Source organism: Pseudoliparis swirei, chromosome 17 (genome assembly GCF_029220125.1).
Source record: "Pseudoliparis swirei isolate HS2019 ecotype Mariana Trench chromosome 17, NWPU_hadal_v1, whole genome shotgun sequence".
In the NCBI taxonomy this organism is placed as follows: domain Eukaryota; kingdom Metazoa; phylum Chordata; class Actinopteri; order Perciformes; family Liparidae; genus Pseudoliparis; species Pseudoliparis swirei.
This window is the reverse complement of record NC_079404.1, coordinates 7,280,309-7,300,698: the sequence shown is the minus strand read 5'-3', so window position 1 is coordinate 7,300,698 and position 20,390 is coordinate 7,280,309. Positions and strand designations below refer to the sequence as shown.

At 43.1% G+C, this 20,390-nt stretch overlaps 1 protein-coding gene across 5 annotated transcripts in view; it reads left to right on the top strand.

The window, feature by feature from the left end:
- Nucleotides 1–20,390, top strand: part of arid4b (AT-rich interaction domain 4B) — a 56,987-nt gene that overhangs the window by 778 nt on the left and 35,819 nt on the right. For 2 of the 5 annotated variants that reach the window (XM_056435432.1, XM_056435429.1), the window contains exons 1-2: nucleotides 30–132; nucleotides 2,260–2,308. In XM_056435432.1, coding sequence (XP_056291407.1) covers nucleotides 2,303–2,308 — 6 coding nt within the window. In that variant the 5' untranslated portion in view covers nucleotides 30–132; nucleotides 2,260–2,302. Of the gene's footprint in view, nucleotides 1–29; nucleotides 133–888; nucleotides 935–2,259; nucleotides 2,309–20,390 lie in introns of those variants that run through there. The other 3 variants (XM_056435433.1, XM_056435431.1, XM_056435430.1) reach the window with 3 other exon arrangements.

Genomic DNA, 20,390 nt, shown 5'->3' with positions numbered 1-20,390 from the left:
AGCAGCGCTCCGCATCCAACACCAACCAGGGGCCAACTGTTTTTTTTGTCAGATTCCTCACTTAAATATTCCTATGGATTAATAATACGCTTTCGTCGACAAACAGAGGTGTTTCTCAATTTGGCATCATAGGTAAGTCGGCTTTTGTTCGGCTTAGCCATCGCTATTTGGAACATTTCTTTCTCCTAGCTCGCTTCCCTGCTGCCTCCAAGCCAACCTTGACGTGAGCTAACGTAACTTGTTAACTAATGCTGCGATATGTTTAGTGGGGGTTATGGAATGAATGAATTATGCGACTCGATCAAGCCGACCGTCGAGATTAACAAACAAACTTAATCAGCTGGATAATAAAGTTGTGCTGCAGCCAAATGAAGCCGATGGGCGCAGTGAAAGGTTGCGCTGCTCCGGGCTGAGTAGTTTGCAGCCTGCTGGACAAACACCGGACTGTTGTGTTGCTGCGCGGAGGAATCCTCGGAGAGGTTTGTCGTCGAGCAGCGTCTGTCATGGTGTCAAAAGTGATATTTCACGACACCATCAGCTCCGTTTGACATCGCTGCAGGATGTGATTTAGTCGACCATCGAGCAAACGGCGTAGTTTAACAGGTACATTGCGACGTCAGGCTTTTCTTTTGTGCCACCAGCGTCGTCAGCTTCTCACCATTTACTCGCCCAGTGGAGGTCGAACCAGATGGACTATCTTGCACGGACGAATTCACCCATTTGATCAGTTTTTAGACCAGATGCGATGTGGACTAGTCCCCCTGCTGGATAGGACGAACGCTATTCCCAGTGTGTTTGTGTGCGTGACAAGTATTTAGCACATTTCCGTAACTGGCAATCTCATCGCTGACAAACTGTCTGTGCAGGATCGTTAGTGCGGAGGTTTAAATGGACTCGAGGCGGTGGTTAACTACGCCGTCGGGTTGAAGAACAGGTGAAAATACGGCGAAAGCCCAGGCGGTGTTTGTGCATTTATATTATCTATCTTTTTCTGGTGGTGGGCAATCATTGACTTACAGCGGCTGGTGGACCAAAGCGTCTGGGTTGATGACTTTGTATCCTCTGCGACCAAGAGCCCTCAAAACAAGGGCAGCGACCTTGGCTTCCGATTTAACAATAAACCCGAGTTGCTATCGACGCGATGCCTCCCTCGAGTCTGACCTTATTGCGAGCCGTTTTGTCGACTTGGGTCTTTGTCAAAGGAAAAGAGCATATTTTACTCAGCGAAATGCCAGAGCAGCCCACCCTCAGACAGAACCCTTCATGTTGAAGGGGGAAAAAGTGAGTTTCAGGAGGGCCGCGCGACCGAGTCTCACTTTGTGCAACTCAAAGCGGTTTACGCGACGTTTCTCTAACGGGCTGGTTTGGTGCCCACGAGCCGTGTTTCGTGTCGCCCTCTCTCCGCCGTGTGGAGTGCGAGCTGCTCTCGGCAGAGAGCGGTGCGCGAGACGAGCGAAAACGAAAATGAACGTTCTCGGGGCAGTTTGTCTGAATAAACAAAAAAAACAACAACAAATAAGAAAGAGAGGTCTCTGGCGGGCGAATGGCGCAGACGGTCCCCGCTATATGTTCAATGTTTGTCCGCTGAAGTGCCTTTTTTGCCGACTGTCCGCTACAGAAATGGCGTCATCCTCTGCTGTGGTGTTGGTTCAGTCAGTGCAGTGCAGCGGGCACACCATGCTGCCGTACGCGGAAAGCCATTTTATTATTATTATTTGTTAAACTGTATCTATCACTTTGTCCGAAAAGACTTCATCATCCGCGCAGGCGAGTTACTTTGTGTTTCACTCGCCCCGCTGCAGACGACGGCGCGCTGGGCATTACATAAACGGCTTCCGGGGCTCCATCAGCAGCCTGCCACGGTTCTACTTTGCAACACTGATGCCGTTTGGGAATGTTGCTCGAGCAGTTACACACACACACACACACCATCAACGCCATGCTTTGGCCAGGATTATTTGCGCAAGTTAAAAACTTTTTCTCAAATCAATTACAGCCTCAATTCAGAATGAAGCCCGCGGTCCCTAAAAAAGGAGATCTAATTTGGAGACGGTGTGTTTCTCCAAGCGATGTAAAGTGTGAGCGGTTCATGCCGCCCAGTTTTTATTATTATTTTTTATTATTTTGATCAAGGCATCCAGCACTGTAGGAGCAGCGGAAGAAGTGATGTCATCATAACATTACCGTGCCTTGTCGTGGCACAGACTTTAGTTGGCACTCTCCGTGATGTTTAAACGGCTTCTTCAACCTCTGTTTCAGCCTCCGATTCATCGCACCGGTCACCCAGAGGACTCATCGAGAGATGAAGGTATGTTCGCTGCGTTTTCTTGCTTTAATCAGCCACATCAAACGTGAAATGAGAAGTGTAATAGCAATATTTCATACGCATGCTGTCACCCTTTTTGTTCTCATGAGTAAAGCCAGTGCGAACTACATGTCTTGTTTGGTGTCCTTCGTACACAGTGAGACAAGTGTCTTGGACATGGGCCAAAATAAAACGTTTATTTTATAAGCATGACATTGCAAATACAGCTGGAGACACTTAGAAACTCAAACACATATTTGGACATTTCATTTAGGTGTTGCTTTGTTATGCAGTGCTGTTGAATCCCATGCTGAGATGGACATTTAGGGATATATGTGAAATGTGAATTTTATTTGATAAACTATCAGAGAGCATCTTATAAAAAACAAGCTAAAGGTGTGGCGACCAATGATCTATAAATGAGCTTTGAGGTTTACTAATCATCTAAAGCTCTGCCATTGTTTTCGTCCCTTTTTAAAATGGAAAAAGTCACATCCTTAATGGTTTGGTAAATAGGCTGCGGCGCCAGCTTTCTTATACTTCCAATGGATCAACAAAAGTTGTGGCTGTTGTTATGCCTGCAGGCTGTTGTGTCATGTGTTACCATGTAAGCCAAACGTAGAGCCATAACATGGATGTGTGTTTCACTCTTTTATTAAATTCCTGACACGCAGAAACTTTGAGAGGAGTCTGTAACAGGATTATGGGGAAAGAACAAAGCAAATACAGGATGTGAGCGCTTTGTGATTTGGAGAGTTGGTGGTTGACAAATTTATAGCTGGTCGGGTAATGATTTGTAGTCTGTCCCAACAGGGCTCCAGACAAACTTTTTTAACTAGGAGCACAGTGGCCCCTAACTTAAAATTGTAGGGGCGCAAGCAGAAAATGTAGGGGCGCACACTATAAATCGACTTGCAAAGTTTTCCCATCATTTTTACTGTATTACTGATAAATAATTTGACAATATACAATCTTATGCCTGTTTGCCTTCATGAACTGCAAAACATTCACAACAGAGAACTCTTCAGAAGTTACTGTATTGAGTTTAAACATATTTTAAGAGAAAACATACCTTGAGCATGTGCATGTTGCACTTCGATGTGGCCAATCAAAACATTTATTGGTTTCTAGAGATGCACCGATCAGGTTTTTGGTGCCGATCACCGATCACTGAAATCAGTATCTGCCGATCACCGATAATACCGATCACTGAAATCAGTATCTGCCGATCTGATAATACCAATCACCGATCACGGTGTTGATTGAAGCATTCTATTTATTGTGTAGCATTATTGCCTAGGACTATGAGGAAATACAGATATAAAGCACCTCAAACATTAAAGAAATTACCGATTTCTTTAAACATTTAGGACTTTTACTTTGGAAAATGTCCTAATTGATACATTAAAATTGTTTGATTGCTATTGTAGGGGATTTCAGATATGTATGGAACACATCTGCATCATTCATTTCCTGGAACTCTTGGGAAAATCTATATACAGGACTTTTCTTAACATACAAAAGTCTGACTTATTTTTATAAACTCTTCCTTGGTACAGTAAAAATGTTTTAATGTTAGCATAATTTAAGCTAAATCTCAGAAACGATCTCTAAAGATACAAAATCAGATCATTCTTTACTTTTATATGTTCGTGTATGATTTGTCGACATCTTATTTTGAAAAACGGATGTTGTTTCACGTGGTTCTTTCAGCTAACTTTGCAAAACCGGATGTTGTCACTTAAATCCTTCCGCTAACTTTATCAAAACCCTCGCGCGCTCCCGATCGAATGTGTTTACCATGAGCATCAGTCTATAGGGGCAGACATGTGAGAGGCGGCTGAGTTGACCCAGAGATTCAACTCGGGGGATGGGGACGCCGCTCGGTGCGTGAGGATCCCCTCGTGGACCTCTGCACTCTGCGGCCCTCGCCGGGCGCATCGTCTCCGTTGCGATGCGCCTCTTTTTACACATTAGCCTATAACCGTGGTCATCCCCCCCCCCCCCCCCCGCTCTCACACACAGGCCAGCCTTCTTCTTCGGTTTTCGTCTCCTTTCTTCTTCTGGAGTTAATGTCGGTTAGCAAACCAGTCATTCAGGCATTACCGCTAACTATAGTGGGCTGAAGTGTAGAACAAGTTTGTCAGCAACACAAATATTTAATAACAACAACAAAAAATCTGCTAATTTACTGGTCGCGCATGCGCGAGTTGATGAAAAATTTACTCGCACTGTCTAATTTTAGGCGCAAAATGCGACCATTTGGTCGCAGTCTGGAGCCCTGCCCAATGATGTTGTGCCCACTCCAAGCAGTCCAATAAAAATGCAACCAACAACATCATTGGGTGTTTATTTATTCATTCAATTTGGTAAACAAAAAAGACAAGGAAATCATTTTAGATCTGGTACCAAGCTTTGTCTCTGCTTTTCGAAGCATTTATGTTGCCTGCATTCATACTTGTCTAACTAGTAGTGCTTACTTCAACTGCATGATGATTTGTGGTTATGTAAGAAAAAGTTTGTGCCACAGGAAGACAATTGTGTTCTGATTATCATGATGAGAAATGCATTCCAGTGAACAGAGAGCATCATGGCACACATTACGTAGCAACCAATGGGGTCAGCAGATATAACTTAATTCACACCGTAGGCCAGCTTCAGTGAGAGTTAACTTGGGGGGGGGGGGGGGGGAGCTAAATATGTTCATTAAACTGTTGCCGGTAGAGCCCATGACCATTTTGCAGCTATTATTTTATCCTGCTGAATATCAGTAGCCTGTTATGATGATTATGTTTACACTGCTGATGGAAGCGATGTTTTCATGTTGACATTTCTGCTTTAATGTTGTAGCATTTGTTGTTTCGTAGTGCGGCTTAATCTTTTCCTTTCTTTCTTTTTACTGCTCTGTGTACTGGTAGCATCTGCTCGATGCCTTCACACACACACGCACACACAGTGCTTTAACACTTCGATAAACATGACTTATCTTAAGAGTCGACAAACGTGTTGGAGAATTGTTTGAATTCTGAACTAACTTAATTTGTAAATATCCTGTAAATGCCCGTTGCTTAAACGTGAATGGCTCGAGCATCTACGGATGTACTCGGCGAATGCACTTTGTCCATGACCTCTGTAACCAAGATGCAGCTTAATAAGAAAACAAAATATGTTACCATAACAGATTTAAGATCAATGATGTAGTTCATATGCCTTTGACATGCTTGTAAAATATAACTGTAGTGGACATTTGTCGTACAAAATCAAACAAAACTATAAATCAAACCGCCACTGATGCAACGTGGGTTTCGGTGTTGACGCATGCAAAAGAAAGTACTGTCCATTTCCGCCTGTTAGTATTCTGATCATTTATTTCTTAAACCAACAAAAAAGAACAAACAAAATGTTGACACTTCCTCTCTGTGCTGTGGTAAAAAACCATTGGCCCCCCTGGTGCATGCTGGTCCTGTGCCTACCCACCTCTACATATAACCACAGGTGCCCGGTGTTACCCAATCAGTGAACCTAAAACTAAATATATTAAACTAAACTACAACTATCATAAGAAACAACTAACCTATCAAAATATAACCTACATAAGCAATAAATAATCAATATTACTTACTTTACAATAAAACCTAAATACAAATGTCAAATTAAATAGCTCCAACAATAACCTTGATAACCGTATGTATGACTATTTACTGCAGATTGAAGGTAAAGGACCACTCTCATATACATACATCATGTAATATGATATGTATTACATAAGGAATGCATGCATTTAACAACTGGAATTGCTGGGTTTGTACTAAGTAGGCATTTAGGAGGCGTGGGAGGTCTAGTGACACAAGCTATTGGGTTGCATTTAGGTAAATGTAGGATTCAGTCTGTTTGATGACTAAGTCTTATGATGTATGTCCCCTACTGCTTACATTTTTGACCCTCATGTTTGAAATCGGTTTCTTGCGAGAGACCCACCAACTTTCTGGAAGTGCATTACTAAATTGCTCGGGTGCTTTTTTTAAGTGTAATTGTCTGTCCAAAGTTGCTCTAATGTGTCAAAACCTAGAATTGCACTGCTGTGGGAGTAAAATGTGTTTAGTTAAGTCAATCCTGCATTTAGATGAGGTAACGGCACGTGGTGATATGGTATATACTTAAGCATTTGGGAGGAGACACTTTGCACATCAGGTGCAGTCGGCTGCTGGAGGTGGTGTATGTGCCTGGGAACCGAGTACATTGTTAAAGGAGCCGTATTTACAGGTCTAAACATTGACGGAGCAGCAAACAACTGTGATGCTATGTGAAGATATACTGGGGTACTTTCTACCCGAGTGGAGAATTAAGTTGCTCTCCTTCTCTGGGTGTTGTGATCAGAGCTTCTCCTTGCCAGCCGTGCTTGCTTTTAGTGCATGTTAGTGCACGTGAGCGAGCCCCAATGATTAGCTCATGGCTGCTCTGCACTGCTCGTGCACGGTGGTTGCGGCTGATAACGCCATCCTGACTCGGCATGAGTAAAGTGTAGAGTACGTAAGCATTCTACTTTGTAGAGCTGTCAAGGGCTTTAAGGAGGTATTTCTTTTGCACTCATTGAATGTATGTGTATAATATCTGCATTATATGGCCACAGAGGCCATGTTTGCAAAGCTTAAGAGAATGCTACAAATCATTCAGCAGGCATATGCAAACATTGCAATTTTGCACTTTGTAGTTGTCCATACTTTCAATTCAATTCAATTCAGTTTATTTGTATAGCCCAATTTCACAAATTACAAATTTGTCTCAGAGTGCTTTACAATCTGTACACATAGACATCCCTGCCCCAAAACCTCACATCGGACCAGGAAAAACTCCCAAATAACCCTTCAGGGGAAAAAAAAAAGGGAAGAAACCTTCAGGAGAGCAACAGAGGAGGATCCCTCTCCAGGATGGACAGATGCAATAGATGTAATGTGTACAGAAGGACAGATTTAGAGTTTAAATACATTCAATGAATGTGACAGAGTGTATGAATAGTTCATAGTAGGCATATTCCACGATGGAGACCTCCACGATCCATCAGGCAGATGGCGGTGGGGAGGAGGAGTGGGCGGAGTCTCAACAGGACAGTGGCGTAGTCAGGAGCAGGAATTCCACGACCCAGACCTCGATGATCCATCAGGCAGATAGTATCTATGTCGTCTCATAGGGTCCGATGACCCCATGAGACGTGAAGTCAAAAGGACTCCGGGGAGAAAGCAGAGTTAGTAACGTGTGATTGAGAGATGAAAATTCATCCCTAAGGAGAGAAAAAAGAGGTGATAGGTACTCAGTGCATCCTAAAACGTCCCCCGGCAGCTATAAGCCTATAGCAGCATATCAAGGGGCTGGACCAGGTGAACCTGATTCAGCCCTAACTATGAGCTCTGTCAAAGAGGAAAGTCTTAAGTCGACTCTTAAATGTTGTGACTGTGTCTGCCTCCCGGACTGAAGGTGGAAGCTGGTTCCATAAAAGAGGAGCTTGATAACTAAAGGCTCTGGCTCCCATTCTACCTTTTAAGACTCTAGGAACTACAAGTAGTCCCGCATTTAGTGAGCGTAGCTCTCTAGTGGGGCAATATGGTACTACAAGCTCCTTAAGATATGATGGTGCATCACCAATCAAGGCTTTGTAGGTTAAGAGAATAATTTTTAAAGTGATTCTTGATTTTACTGGGAGCCAGTGCAGAGCAGCTAGTGCAGGAGTGATGTGATCTATTTTCTTAGTTTTAGTGAGAACACGAGCTGCAGCATTCTGGATCAACTGGAGGGACATAAGAGACTTATTAGAGCAGCCTGATAATAAGGAGTTGCAGTAATCCAGTCTCGAAGTAACGAATGCGTGAACCAATTTTTCTGCATCTTTTTGAGACAAGATGTGCCTGATTTTTGAAATATTACGTAGATGAAAGAATGCAGTCCTTGAGATTTGCTTTACGTGGGAGTTAAAGGACAAGTCCCGATCAAAGATAACGCCAAGATTCTTTACAGTGGTGTTGGATGCCAGGGCAATGCCGTCTACAGAAACCACATCACCAGATAATTGATCTCTGAGGTGCTCAGGGCCGATTAAAATTACTTCGGTTTTGTCTGAGTTTAACATCAAGAAGTTGCAGGTCATCCATGTTTTTATGTCTTTAAGACATGCTTGAATTTTACTTAGTTGGTTGCTCTCCTCTGGTTTTATCGATCGATATAGTTGAGTATCATCTGCATAACAATTAAAGTTTATGGAATGTTTCCTGATAATATTGCCCAAAGGAAGCATGTATAAGGTAAATAAAATTGGTCCAAGCACAGAACCTTGTGGAACTCCGTGATTAACGTTGGTGATTATCGAGGCGTCATCGTTTACAAATACAAACTGAGATCGATCTGATAAATAGGATTTAAACCAAATTAGTGCCTTGCCTGAAATGCCAATCGACTGCTCCAGTCTCTGTAATAGGATGTCATGGTCAATGGTGTCGAATGCAGCACTACGGTCTAACAAGACCAGGACAGAGAGGAGTCCTTTATCTGCTGCCATTAAGAGGTCATTTGTAAATTTCACCAGTGCCGTCTCGGTGCTGTGGTGTTTTCTAAATCCTGATTGAAATTTCTCAAATAAACTATTATGATGTAGAAAGTCGCACAACTGATTTGCGACCACTTTCTCAAGGATCTTGGAGAGGAAGGGGAGGTTAGAGATCGGTCTGTAGTTAGCCAACACCTCCGGATCCAGAGTGGGCTTCTTCAGGAGAGGTTTAATAACAGCCACTTTGAAGGAGTGTGGTACGTGGCCTGTTAGCAGAGACACATTGATAATATCTAATAGAGAGCTGCCAATTAAAGGCAAAACATCTTTAAGCAGCCTCGTCGGGATGGGGTCCAAGAGACAGGTAGACGTGTTCGAAGTAGAAACCATTGAAGATAATTGGTCACGGTTGATGGGAGAAAAGCCCTCCAAATATACACCAGGGCATACAGCGGTTTCCAAGGCCATTCCACTTGAGGACAGATTGGCACTGGTTAAGGGCAAGAGATTATTAATCTTGTCCCTAATAGTTAAAATCTTTTCATTAAAGAAGTTCATAAAGTCATTACCACTGAGGTCTATAGGAATACTCGGCTCCACAGAGCTGTGACTCTCTGTCAGCCTGGCTACAGTGCTGAAGAGAAACCTGGGGTTGTTCTTATTTTTCTATTACTGATGAGTAATAGGCTGCTCTGGCATTACGGAGGGCCTTCTTATAAATTTTAAGACTATCTCGCCAAACTAAGCGGGATTCTTCCAGATTAGTTGAACGCCATATGCTTTCAAGCTTTCGTGACGTTTGCTTTAGTTTGCGGGTCTGAGGGTTATACCAGGGAGCAAACCTCCTCTTCCTCACTGTCTTCTTCTTCAGAGGGGCTATCGAGTCCAGTGTCATTCTCAGAGAGCCTATGGCACTGTCAACAAGATGATCAATCTGGGACGGACTAAAGTTAGACCAGGAGTCCTCTGTTATATTGAGACGTGGTATCGAATCAAATACAGAAGGAATCGCTTTAAATTTAGCTACAGCACTGTCAGTTAGACATCTGGTGTAGAAACTTTTAACTAACGGAGTACACTCCGGTAGTATAAATTCAAAAGTTATGAGGTTGTGGTCTGACAGAAGAGGATTCTGTGGGAAGACCTTCAAATGCTCAATGTCAACGCCATAAGTAAGAACAAGATCAAGCGTGTGGCCAAAGCTGTGAGTGGGTTTCTGTACTCTCTGGCAGAAGCCAATCGAGTCCAACAATGAGATGAATGCAGCACTAAGGCAATCATTATCAACATCCACATGGATATTAAAATCTCCTACAATAATAACTTTATCAGTTTTAAGAATCAAACTTGATATAAATTCTGAGAATTCAGATATAAACTCTGAATATGGACCTGGTGGCCGGTACAGAATCACAAATAGAATTGGCTGTAGTGTTTTCCAGGTTGGATGTGAAAGACTAAGAACAAGGCTTTCAAATGAGGTGTAGTGTAATTTTGGTTTAGGATTAATTAATAGGCTCGATTCAAAAATGGCTGCTACTCCACCTCCTTGACCGGTGCCTCGAGGGATGTGAGTATTAATATGACTTGGAGGAGTCGATTCATTCAGGCAGACATATTCTTCATGGCTCAGCCAGGTTTCAGTTAGACAACATAAATCAATGTGATTATCTGATATTAAATCATTTAGTAACACAGCTTTAGATGACAGATCTAATATTTAGGAGACCACATTTAACAGTCCTGTTTTGTTGCACTGCTGAAATAATGGTGTTAACTTGAATAAGGTTATTGTGTACGACTCCTCTTCTGCTTTCTTTTGATAGAATTAATTTAAGTTTAAGTGGCCGTGGGACAGACACAGTCTCTATGGAGCTCTGGGAGGGACTGGGTGAGAGGGGCGGATGCCCCGGGAGGGATGTGCTATGGGGACACTGGGTGACAGGGATGACAGGGCGTGGCTACTCTGTTTCTGCTTTATGACATTAACCCTGCGTTGTCACAGATATGGCTGTCCGTTGATCAACTTGGTTATGTTTGCAGAAACGAGACGCGCTCCGTCCAACGTGGGATGGATGCCGTCTCTCCTCATCAGATCAGGTTTTCCCCAGAAAGTCTTCCAGTTGTCTACGTAGCCCACATTATTCGCTGGGCACAACCTCGACAGCCAGCGGTTGAAAGACGACATTCGGCTAAACAATTCGTCTGTCTGCAAATTTGGGAGAGGGCCAGAGAAAACGACGGTGTCCGACATCGTCTTGGCATAAGCACACACCGATTCCACATTAATTTTAGTGACTTCCGACCGACGGGCTCGGGCGTCATTACCACCGGCGTGTATTACAATCTGACTGTATCTCTGCTTGTCCTTAGCCAGCAGTTTCAAACAAGACTCCACGTCGCCCGCTCTGGCCCCCGGGAGGCACACGACTGTGGTCCGCGGCTTCGCTATTTTCACGTTCCTGACTATCGAGCTCCCGATAACCAGGGTGTGCTCCTCAGCGGGTGCGTCGCTGAGCAGGGAAAACCGGTTGGAAACGTGAAGTGGTTGGTGCACAGCGAGCTTCTGTGTAGACTTACTACTCCTGCGAACAGTTACCCACGATCCCGGCTGATCGGGCACCACCGGGGAACAGCTAGCAGCTAACTGTAGCTCCGCGCCGGCTACGGGAGAGGGCGGGCTAACTAGCATAGCTGTCTGAGCTTCGATGGCGCGGAGCCGTGCATCTAACCCACTTAGACCTGCCTCCAACCTAGCAAATAAACTACACTTGTTGCATGTATCGTTATCATTAAGGGAGGCAGTGGGATAACTATACATGAGACACACTGAGCAAGAGGGAGCGGGAGGGAGAGAAGAAGAAATCATGCTCGCTGCTGAGCTGGCAACCGGAGCTTACCGGAAGAGTGAGATGATGCGTTCATGAGCAGCTGGGAAAATCAAGAGTCCTCATGTTCACAGAGGGGTCAGGGGAATAGGTTGCTTTGAGATTACATGTATCAGTGATTTATTAGCAGAGTTCTAATGTTTAAATGTAACATGTTAGAGGAGTGCTTGGTTTTTGATTGTTACACTGGAGGAGTGGATCTGCTTGGAAGGTCTACCTTTTGTGGGAAAAGTGGATGCATAAAAGGTATAAAGATAGTTCTTTCTTGTTTAAAGCTGCCATGAGATTGCCAAGGCAACTCCTGCCAAAGCACCAATGGAACTGTGGTGACTTTGCTTGGGACAAAGAGGTGATTCACAGCAGGATTATTGTATGTGTGAGTGAGGCCGGGTGGGAGCTTAATACTTTCCTGCATGCCTCTTGCACGTTCCTCTGTTCGGCCTACACGCCTATTCATTATGCTACAATAGAATGAGTATGAAACCATCGTTTATGATATTTCACTCGTGCTGATTAGTGCCCAGATTTTCTTAGGTGCATTTCTGTATGCTTTTGCAAACGCCATACTTTGTAATTCAGAGAATGGGATATCATTGCTTTAGTTCACTTATCTACACTTGATTTGATTTAAAGAGCAGAAAGTTATGTCACCCTGTGTTTACACCACCCTCGCCCGGTATCGCTGAATGTGAACCAGTTTATGTTCCTAATGTCATTTTTCACTGTTGTGTGACTTGAAACATACCAACATACAATAGTGACACATCGGTCCTAACAACAAAACGTGTCAGTTTACCTTTAAGACGGGGAAACAAATCTGCATTAAATTCTGGGCAACTGTAGTGACCTAAAAACTCTGATTTCCTTTGAAATTGTTGATAGAATGAGAGCGAGGTGATCACTAAGTGGAGATCACACAAGGTAATGTGACTGGATTCCCTTTGCCGTAACAATAGATTCCAACCAAACGGTTCGATGATTCATTTAGACACACAGTTGCTGTTTTGTTGTATGAGTGATGATGGGAATTGGTCAGAAAACGTCAACAGTAAATTGTTGATCGCAGGTTTGCCTTTCATTTCAACTGTAGTAAATTAGAAGTAATAAAAAATTGAACAACATGGAAATACTTCAGTAAATTGTCCTGAAGTATGACTCAACTTAATGTAGTTAGTTACACATTGCTACCAACAATTAACCAATGGTGGCATGTGAGTGGAGTTGTTGACGTCACTTCACTTTCCAAAATGCGTGCATCAGCAATATGGATTCTCTTAGGGTTGGGTACCGAAAACCGGTGCAAATATGGCACCTAAACGACCATAACGAAACGCAAGGCACATTTGGGTGCTTCCTTTCGGTGCTCGAGCGGATTGAAATTGAATTCTTTCTTTTTTTTCCTTCTCTGGCGACTCCGCCCTAACAGCAGGTTACGATAGCCTATCATTTATAGAGCTACAGTAGCTAGTGAGAAAGGTAAACGGTCAAAAGTGTAGCTGTGCGACATGGAGAAAATGCAACAAAATAATTGTGTGTAGAGGTGGGAACACGTCAAATTTAATGAAGCATCTGGCAACGCATGCCATCCATTTGAAAGCGGAGGCATGCACCGTGTTTGACTGCCGAGGACATCAGCGGTCAGGCTTGGAGCTCCCTGGCACCTGCGATGGGGAGACCGGTCCCGCTGCAAAACGTGGAGACCGATGTCAAGAGCAGCCGTAACTCAGATTAGTACCGTAACGTTGATTTCAAGTCTTGCATTTATAAATGGACCAAAAAATAATAAATTAGGCATTATAACCTTGTTCAAGCTAGCTCCGAGCGCGACAATCTGATCACCGTTTTTTGTTATTGCGGCCTTGAGAACGGCCTTTACAGGGAATATGGCCGAAGAGGTTTTTAATGTCGTCATTGCCAATCGTCATTTTGTGCTCTCCGCCACCCCTTGTTTTAAGTATCGGTCCAGGCACCAGTATCGTTTTAAAAGATAAAAACCGATACCATCCCGTAGTGTAATGTCCTGTCCTTTTCACCAAAAGGGAGATTTAACAGGTTGGGTGTAGATTCTTTGGAAATATTAATTATTGGCCGTCCAACGGAGTCTATGATGGTGGACAACATGGAGCTGTTGCACTCTCCAAAACACAACTCCTTGCAGCGCATTGGCTGACTATGAAGACGTAAGGTCAAAGTTCAGCAAAGGTGAACTTTTACTCTTGAATCTGCAGCCAATCAGAATCTGAAACACGTTCTTGAATGCAACCACCACTATGGCTTTAATTGTAGATCAGTGTAGGGGGGGGGGGGATGTTTGTAAAGACTGGTGCAAGTGTGTCTTAATAAATTAGTAATTGGTTTCTGCTTCCATTGAACATACATAGCCTGTGGTCTGTTGATGTTGACAAGGGGTGCCTTGTGCCCCTCCCTGATGACTGATATGATTGACTATATTCACTATAGTAAGTTACAGTCCGCAGGTTGCATGTATCATCACACAAATGTGCTTTCACTATTTATTTTTTTCTCCCTCTGCTGAGGGTCTTTTTTTACTGAGCTGTAGAATAAAATTGCTGTCGTCCTTCAAGCTGTCCAAGAAATGCACTCTAAGCAGCAGCAGTAGCAGCATCTTATTTTCTACCGGCGCTATTTGTAGTTGGCTGTTAAATTTTTCATGACCTGAGTCTTTATTGAGCCGAAACTGATCTCATTCTACTGTTGTCAGTGTCACCCTAGTACATTTAGTTTTGAATGATGTCAAAGCTCTGACTTAATGTAGCAGGGTTATTTGCTGTGTTCCCCGAGTAGAAAGACTTAAATACGGAGTCGCCTTCAAATCACTAGTAGTCGGTGATGATTCAACAGCCAGGACAGAAGTACCTTATGGCCAACAACAGCAACCGTCACTTCTAGTATTTACTTTAAATTGTTCCTTTGTGGATGGGGTGGGAGGCTTTTAATGCATGGATATTTATTCAAGTATTACAAGTTGTTATCTAATGAGACATCCGTGTGCGTCTGACGGATCGTCTGACGTATCGTCTGAAGTAGATCGTCCTCCAGTCGGGCTGCAGTTCTGTGAACGCTTTAGTTTGGTGTCTCTCCAAGCCAGCCACAGGTGCGTTTTCTCACCCCTTGTCAATCCCATTCGTATGTGTTTGATGAAGTACATGTGCCTGGAGAGTGTTTCCAATATCAGTGGCAATAGTTGAATAGCCACAGAGCAGTTTTTTGATCGTGGCACTGTTATTACCATTACGGTGGCTATTGCATGCAGAAGCTGAAGCAGCGCTTCTGATGAATACTGCTCTGCTGTTTCTGTGATAGAATCTTGGATGAGAGCAGCTCCGGTGAGGCGTGTTTTTTTTTTTAATAGCTCATTTTTAGGTGAAAGGATGTTACACCTCACAAAGGAAGAGGAATTCCGCCTCTCTGAGCTTAGTCAGCTTATATTGGTGGTTCTTCTGAGCTTTCTGTCATTAGGGATGGGGGGGGAAAAAAAGGACTATGTGTTTTTCTCCAGATCTCTGATCTAATCCATGGATGATTTTAGTTTAAATCAAACTCTGTTTGTGTTGCCATGTAAGCGCGACAAATATAAATCTGGCCTCAGTAGAGTGTTATCACTCCTGCCTTGTTATAATGCGGTGGCTTGGCAGCCACAGCTGTCGAGATAACCCGAGCTGCCCTCTGAGTCAGTAGCATGACTTCCTCTGAGAAGAGGAAAAGGAACAGGCTTGGAGTAAGGGAAGCAAAAAGGAGACGTATTAGACGAATATGAGAAGTATTGGTATGAAGGAGGAGAAAAAGTGGTGGACAGAAGTAACGCTTCAGCTTTGTGTTGCCACCACGGCTGACGAGAGAGTTGGTCAGCTCGTTGAAATGGCTTCCACGTCATGTCAACCTGGTGTTGGCGGGGGCAGCTGGTGCTGAGGCCAGACTGCACTGGAGACTAATGAGGTGTTTATCTGAGAGTTGGGCAGGCTGAAATGCTCCGGACTCTGCCCCTGAATCCCATCTGTCAGAATCCATGAGACACCTGAGAAGAGGCTCACTGTCCTGGCTTGACTGCTCCATGGCCTTCTTCACACGGAAGATGCAATCAGTCCATCTGTTAGCAATCTTGTTTCTTGTCTATTTTTGTATTGCAGTATTTTTTTTTGTTTAATTTTATTGCACCTTCCAATCTCTATGTTAACCTCGGTGCATCAGTGAGAGTTTTGTGTAAAAGGTTTCTTCACAATACGAGGTTTTTAAAAAGGAAAGGAGACTAGGGGTGTAACGGTGCACAACCCGTTAGGTACAGGCTGATGTGAACTGACTTTTCCGCGTACAACTCCCGAGTATAATTTCTGCGAGGAGCAGACGTAAAGGGGGCATGCCAAACCAAGGGTGGCATAGCAAACTGAACGTCCTGTGGCCAAGAGACATACCGTTACAGCCTTAATTTGTGAAACACTACTTTAATTCAACTGAGCATCCTTACAAAGCCAGACTGTGTTGTTACACTTGGCAAAACACCCTGCTTATCTGTAGTATACACTATATGTCTTCTTTATCAATTGGAGCATGCTATTTGCCACACGCTGGTTATTCTGCATGATGACTTGTAATGATGGTTAATTTAAAAACATTAAATTAAAGTGGGTCCTGTAGTGACGAACTGCACTCTGTTCTCAAAGGACCAGGGATTCAGAACCCAAAGTTTTCTAGTCTGCCGATCCAGATAATCTTCACCTCTGTTAATGTCTCGGAAACTAGTTTGTGGCCCAGAATCACTTCAATTAAGATGATGTCAGATTTAGCCTCCGGTAACAAATACATTGAAGAGGGATATGAAACCCTTTTTGTTAATTTGGATAATTGGACAGTGGGAATATTTAGCCTTATTTCGGTTTCACCTGTTACTCTTTTGTCATCAGAACAACATGTTGCTCATGTATCTGTGGCACATTTCACTGCACATTATTATCAGTTCGGGGATGAAACAAGATTCCTCATCTTGTTTATGTGACCCTGAACAACCTTGATAGTCATTTAACGTTAAATATCTGCCACGTTCCAATCCTGATTTTAATATTTATATATATTTTTAAGATAAAACAGCTGTGCAGCTACTTCTGATGTAGACATACTGTACATACATGAATCCAATACACTTGTGTCCTTAATGGACATGTTCTGCCCTACAAACAGTTAAAGCAAGTCAAAGGTCTCATATTTACAGATGTCGACTTTTTCACCATTTCAGTCCTTAAAGTGGTACGGCCGTGCCAAGAAGCCCTGCAGCAGCTGGTTTCAGTGTTACGTTCTCACTTCGCTGGTGTAGTTTGTAGTTGGAGTGGCAACAACGAACAGCTGTTGTGCTTAGGAATACATATGATTTATTTATTTAATATTTATCTCTCAAAGTGTGTTTAAGAAATGTATCTAATTGAGTCGGTACGAGTAATTAACTTGCAGTGTGAAATTCAATATGCACAACGTGTTTGAAGACTATTGTGCTAAATGAAAAGCGTCTTTCTATTGTGAGTCCAGCAGCCAGTTGAATTGTTAGGTAGCTTGTTTATTTCCCTCACAGGAGTACATTTAATTCATCCATTTCGAAAATAATGTGTTTTAAAAAAATGTGTTTTTGCTATAAAAAAAAAAAAGACATGGCTGCACCATAACTGATATTAGGTCAATAATGACCCGAATAGCTGAATCTGATATTGGTGACAATAGGGCTCATCTAGCACAGTTATATATTATATAGTATACTATATCTTAACTTCTATTTATGTTTGGACCAATTTTCTTTTTACTGCATTAAAAGTGTTACACTTTCTAATTATAATTCCTCTTAATGTTGATGATGTTTGTTGCTGGTGTACGCTTTATTATTACTTTTATGACAAACAACAATGTATTACAATTTGTTTTACAAAGTGAAACCATTTTCAAATTAAGCCTGATGCTGCCTGACACATAAAAGAATGATCCGATTCACGTCTACACTGGTATCAGACCGGTACTCGCTATCGGCTTGTACCCAAAGTATCAGTGCATCCTTACCACAAAAAAAAAAAGATACATTTGTAGTTTTGCACATTAGGTGATCAGCTGATGGTTTCCTCAAGTAACACCGTAAACTATTGGCCAAGTGAATTGCAAATATGACATCTTGCATTTGGTCTTGATGTGTTCTGTCAACAGGAAGCGTGCCCACCCATTAGGTTTTATAAGAGAAAGATGTCTAAATATATCTCTGTGCGGTGAGCAGTGTTGGGAGTAACGCGTTACTGTAATTCCACTACTTTTAGCGGTAACGAGCATGTAACAAAGTATTTTTTTAAATCAACTAACGCAGTTACAATTACTGAAATTTAAATGAGTTTGTTAGTCGCGTTACTCTCTTTCGTGAAAAATGAACACTTGCAGACAAGAAGACAAGCTAGGCCTACTTTAGCTGCTTCTGATCTGACATCGCAGGACCTTGGTGGCGCAATGATATTGTAACGTCTCGGACGTTATGGACTGATGACACGGAGACGGGACGACGTTATTATTCCTCCCTTTATTGGGCATCCACCAACACAGACAGCGTGCTCCTCTCCGCTCAGCAGCTCGAACGTCAACAACAACGGTTCCCGTCAACCACCCTTAACTCCCGTTTTCCGACAGGTTAACCCCGCCTCCCCTCTACTCCGCCAATCACAGGCACGCCCCCTCGACCAGCATGCACGGTGCCACACTGTGATTGACAGCCACTTCCAGTGTTGCCAGGTCCGCGGTTTTCCCGCGGAATTGGGCTACTTCTGAAGTGTTGCCGCGGGTTGAATTTTTTTGTCCGCTGGTTCGGGTAGACCTATTTTGCATGCAAATTACATGAATATCTTGAAATAAAAATCCATATTTTAAATGAAATAATTTATTTATACCCACATCCTACCAAACTGACTCCAGATCAGCACGTGCACGCCGACACATCCGCGCACACAGGTGAGCACACTCCAGGGTTTTTCCTGCATAGAGAACATTTGGGCGCGCGCCTACGCCATTTCCCGAGCGCCTATGACAAATCCCGAGCGCCTAAGGCAAAAAAAAGTCTGCGATGAAGAAAAAAAAAACTGTGTTCATTAGGTGCATGTCAGCGAATATATTCTCAATAGTATGTTTCAAGGAGGCTACAGCCGAACCCTCGTTCTGTTTGGATCAATAGTAATCGAGTTCAGTGTTTTCCCTAAGTTTAGAGCTTTAACCCTGAGGTGTGCTCACCTGTGTGCGCGCATCACAGCTGAGCGAGGCGCGCCGGCATCGGAGCTCTGGCGCGCGCGAGCCGAGAAGAGTTGTTGAGTGGGGGTGCGCGGATATGTGCGCGCATCACGGCAAAGCTTCGATGCCGGTGTTACACCCCTACTGGTTTCCCTGCGCGTGCGTTGTGTTCTCTTCACATCTGCAGCGGGGCTCTGTCTCGCTCACCAGATTCGTCACACATTCACAAACATATTGCTGGAGATCTTCAAGCCACCGTTCATATCCATTTCGGCGATTACGATTGTATAAGTGAGCAGTGCATCACAGCCACGGATGAAGAAATACATTTTCGAAAAATAAAAATAAAAAGATCGCCCGACCTGGTTTCGATCTCTTTCACGCAAAAGGAGACTGCACTCAAAGACGCGCAGTCTGTGCGCTGCGCCACCAGATATTAGTTTCAAGTCAAGTAATTTATATATTGATCCATTAAGTCACATTTCTTATGTTTTCATAGGAACAGTTTGGTCGAAGGGATCTGAAACAACTGATTACCTTGAGCGGATATGTACACTTTGAAACATGTTTAGCGATGCTTGTTCGCAACGCAACAACCACACAATACAAATAATATAACACAACGGCCAAGATAGACAGTGAAAGAAAACATGCTGGACAGCAGAAGTCCAGTGTCTGCAACTTTTTCCATTTATACTGATGTCGCTAAGTTATTAATTGATTCTGATTACATGATTTGCAATTGGACGGCTTATTTTCAGATTTGAGGTCTGTGAAGCATTTGCTAAACTCGTGGAATATGTAAATAAAGTTTATCAATAAAATTTTTGTATTATGATAGTCTGAATATTATTTATAAAAGCATCGCTGAATAAGTCAATTAGTTGTTGTCAAAATGCGTTGGTATTGTGTGGTTGTTGCGTTGCGAACAAGCATCGCTAAACATGTTTCAAAGTGTACATATCCGCTCAAGGTAACCAGTTGTTTCAGATCCCTTCGACCAAACTGTTCCCATGAAAACATAAGAAATGTGACTTAATGGATCAATATATAAATTACTTGACTTGAAACTAATATCTGGTGGTGCAGTGCACAGACTCCGCGTCTTTGAGTGCAGTCTCCTTTTGCGTGAAAGAGATCGAAACCAGGTCGGGCGATCTTTTTATTTTTATTTTTTCGAAAATGTATTTCTTCATCCGTGGCTGTGATGCACTGCTCACTTACACAATCGTAATCGCCGAAATGTATATGAACGGTGGCTTGAAGATCTCCAGCAAGGTTTGTTGTTTGTTTGTGGTGTGTATCGCGCTGCAGACGCCAGAGTCGCGCGAGATGTGAAGAGAACACGGGGTAGATGAAAATTACAGGTTGACGGGTGGTCAGATTTCACCCTGTTATAATGGTAGGG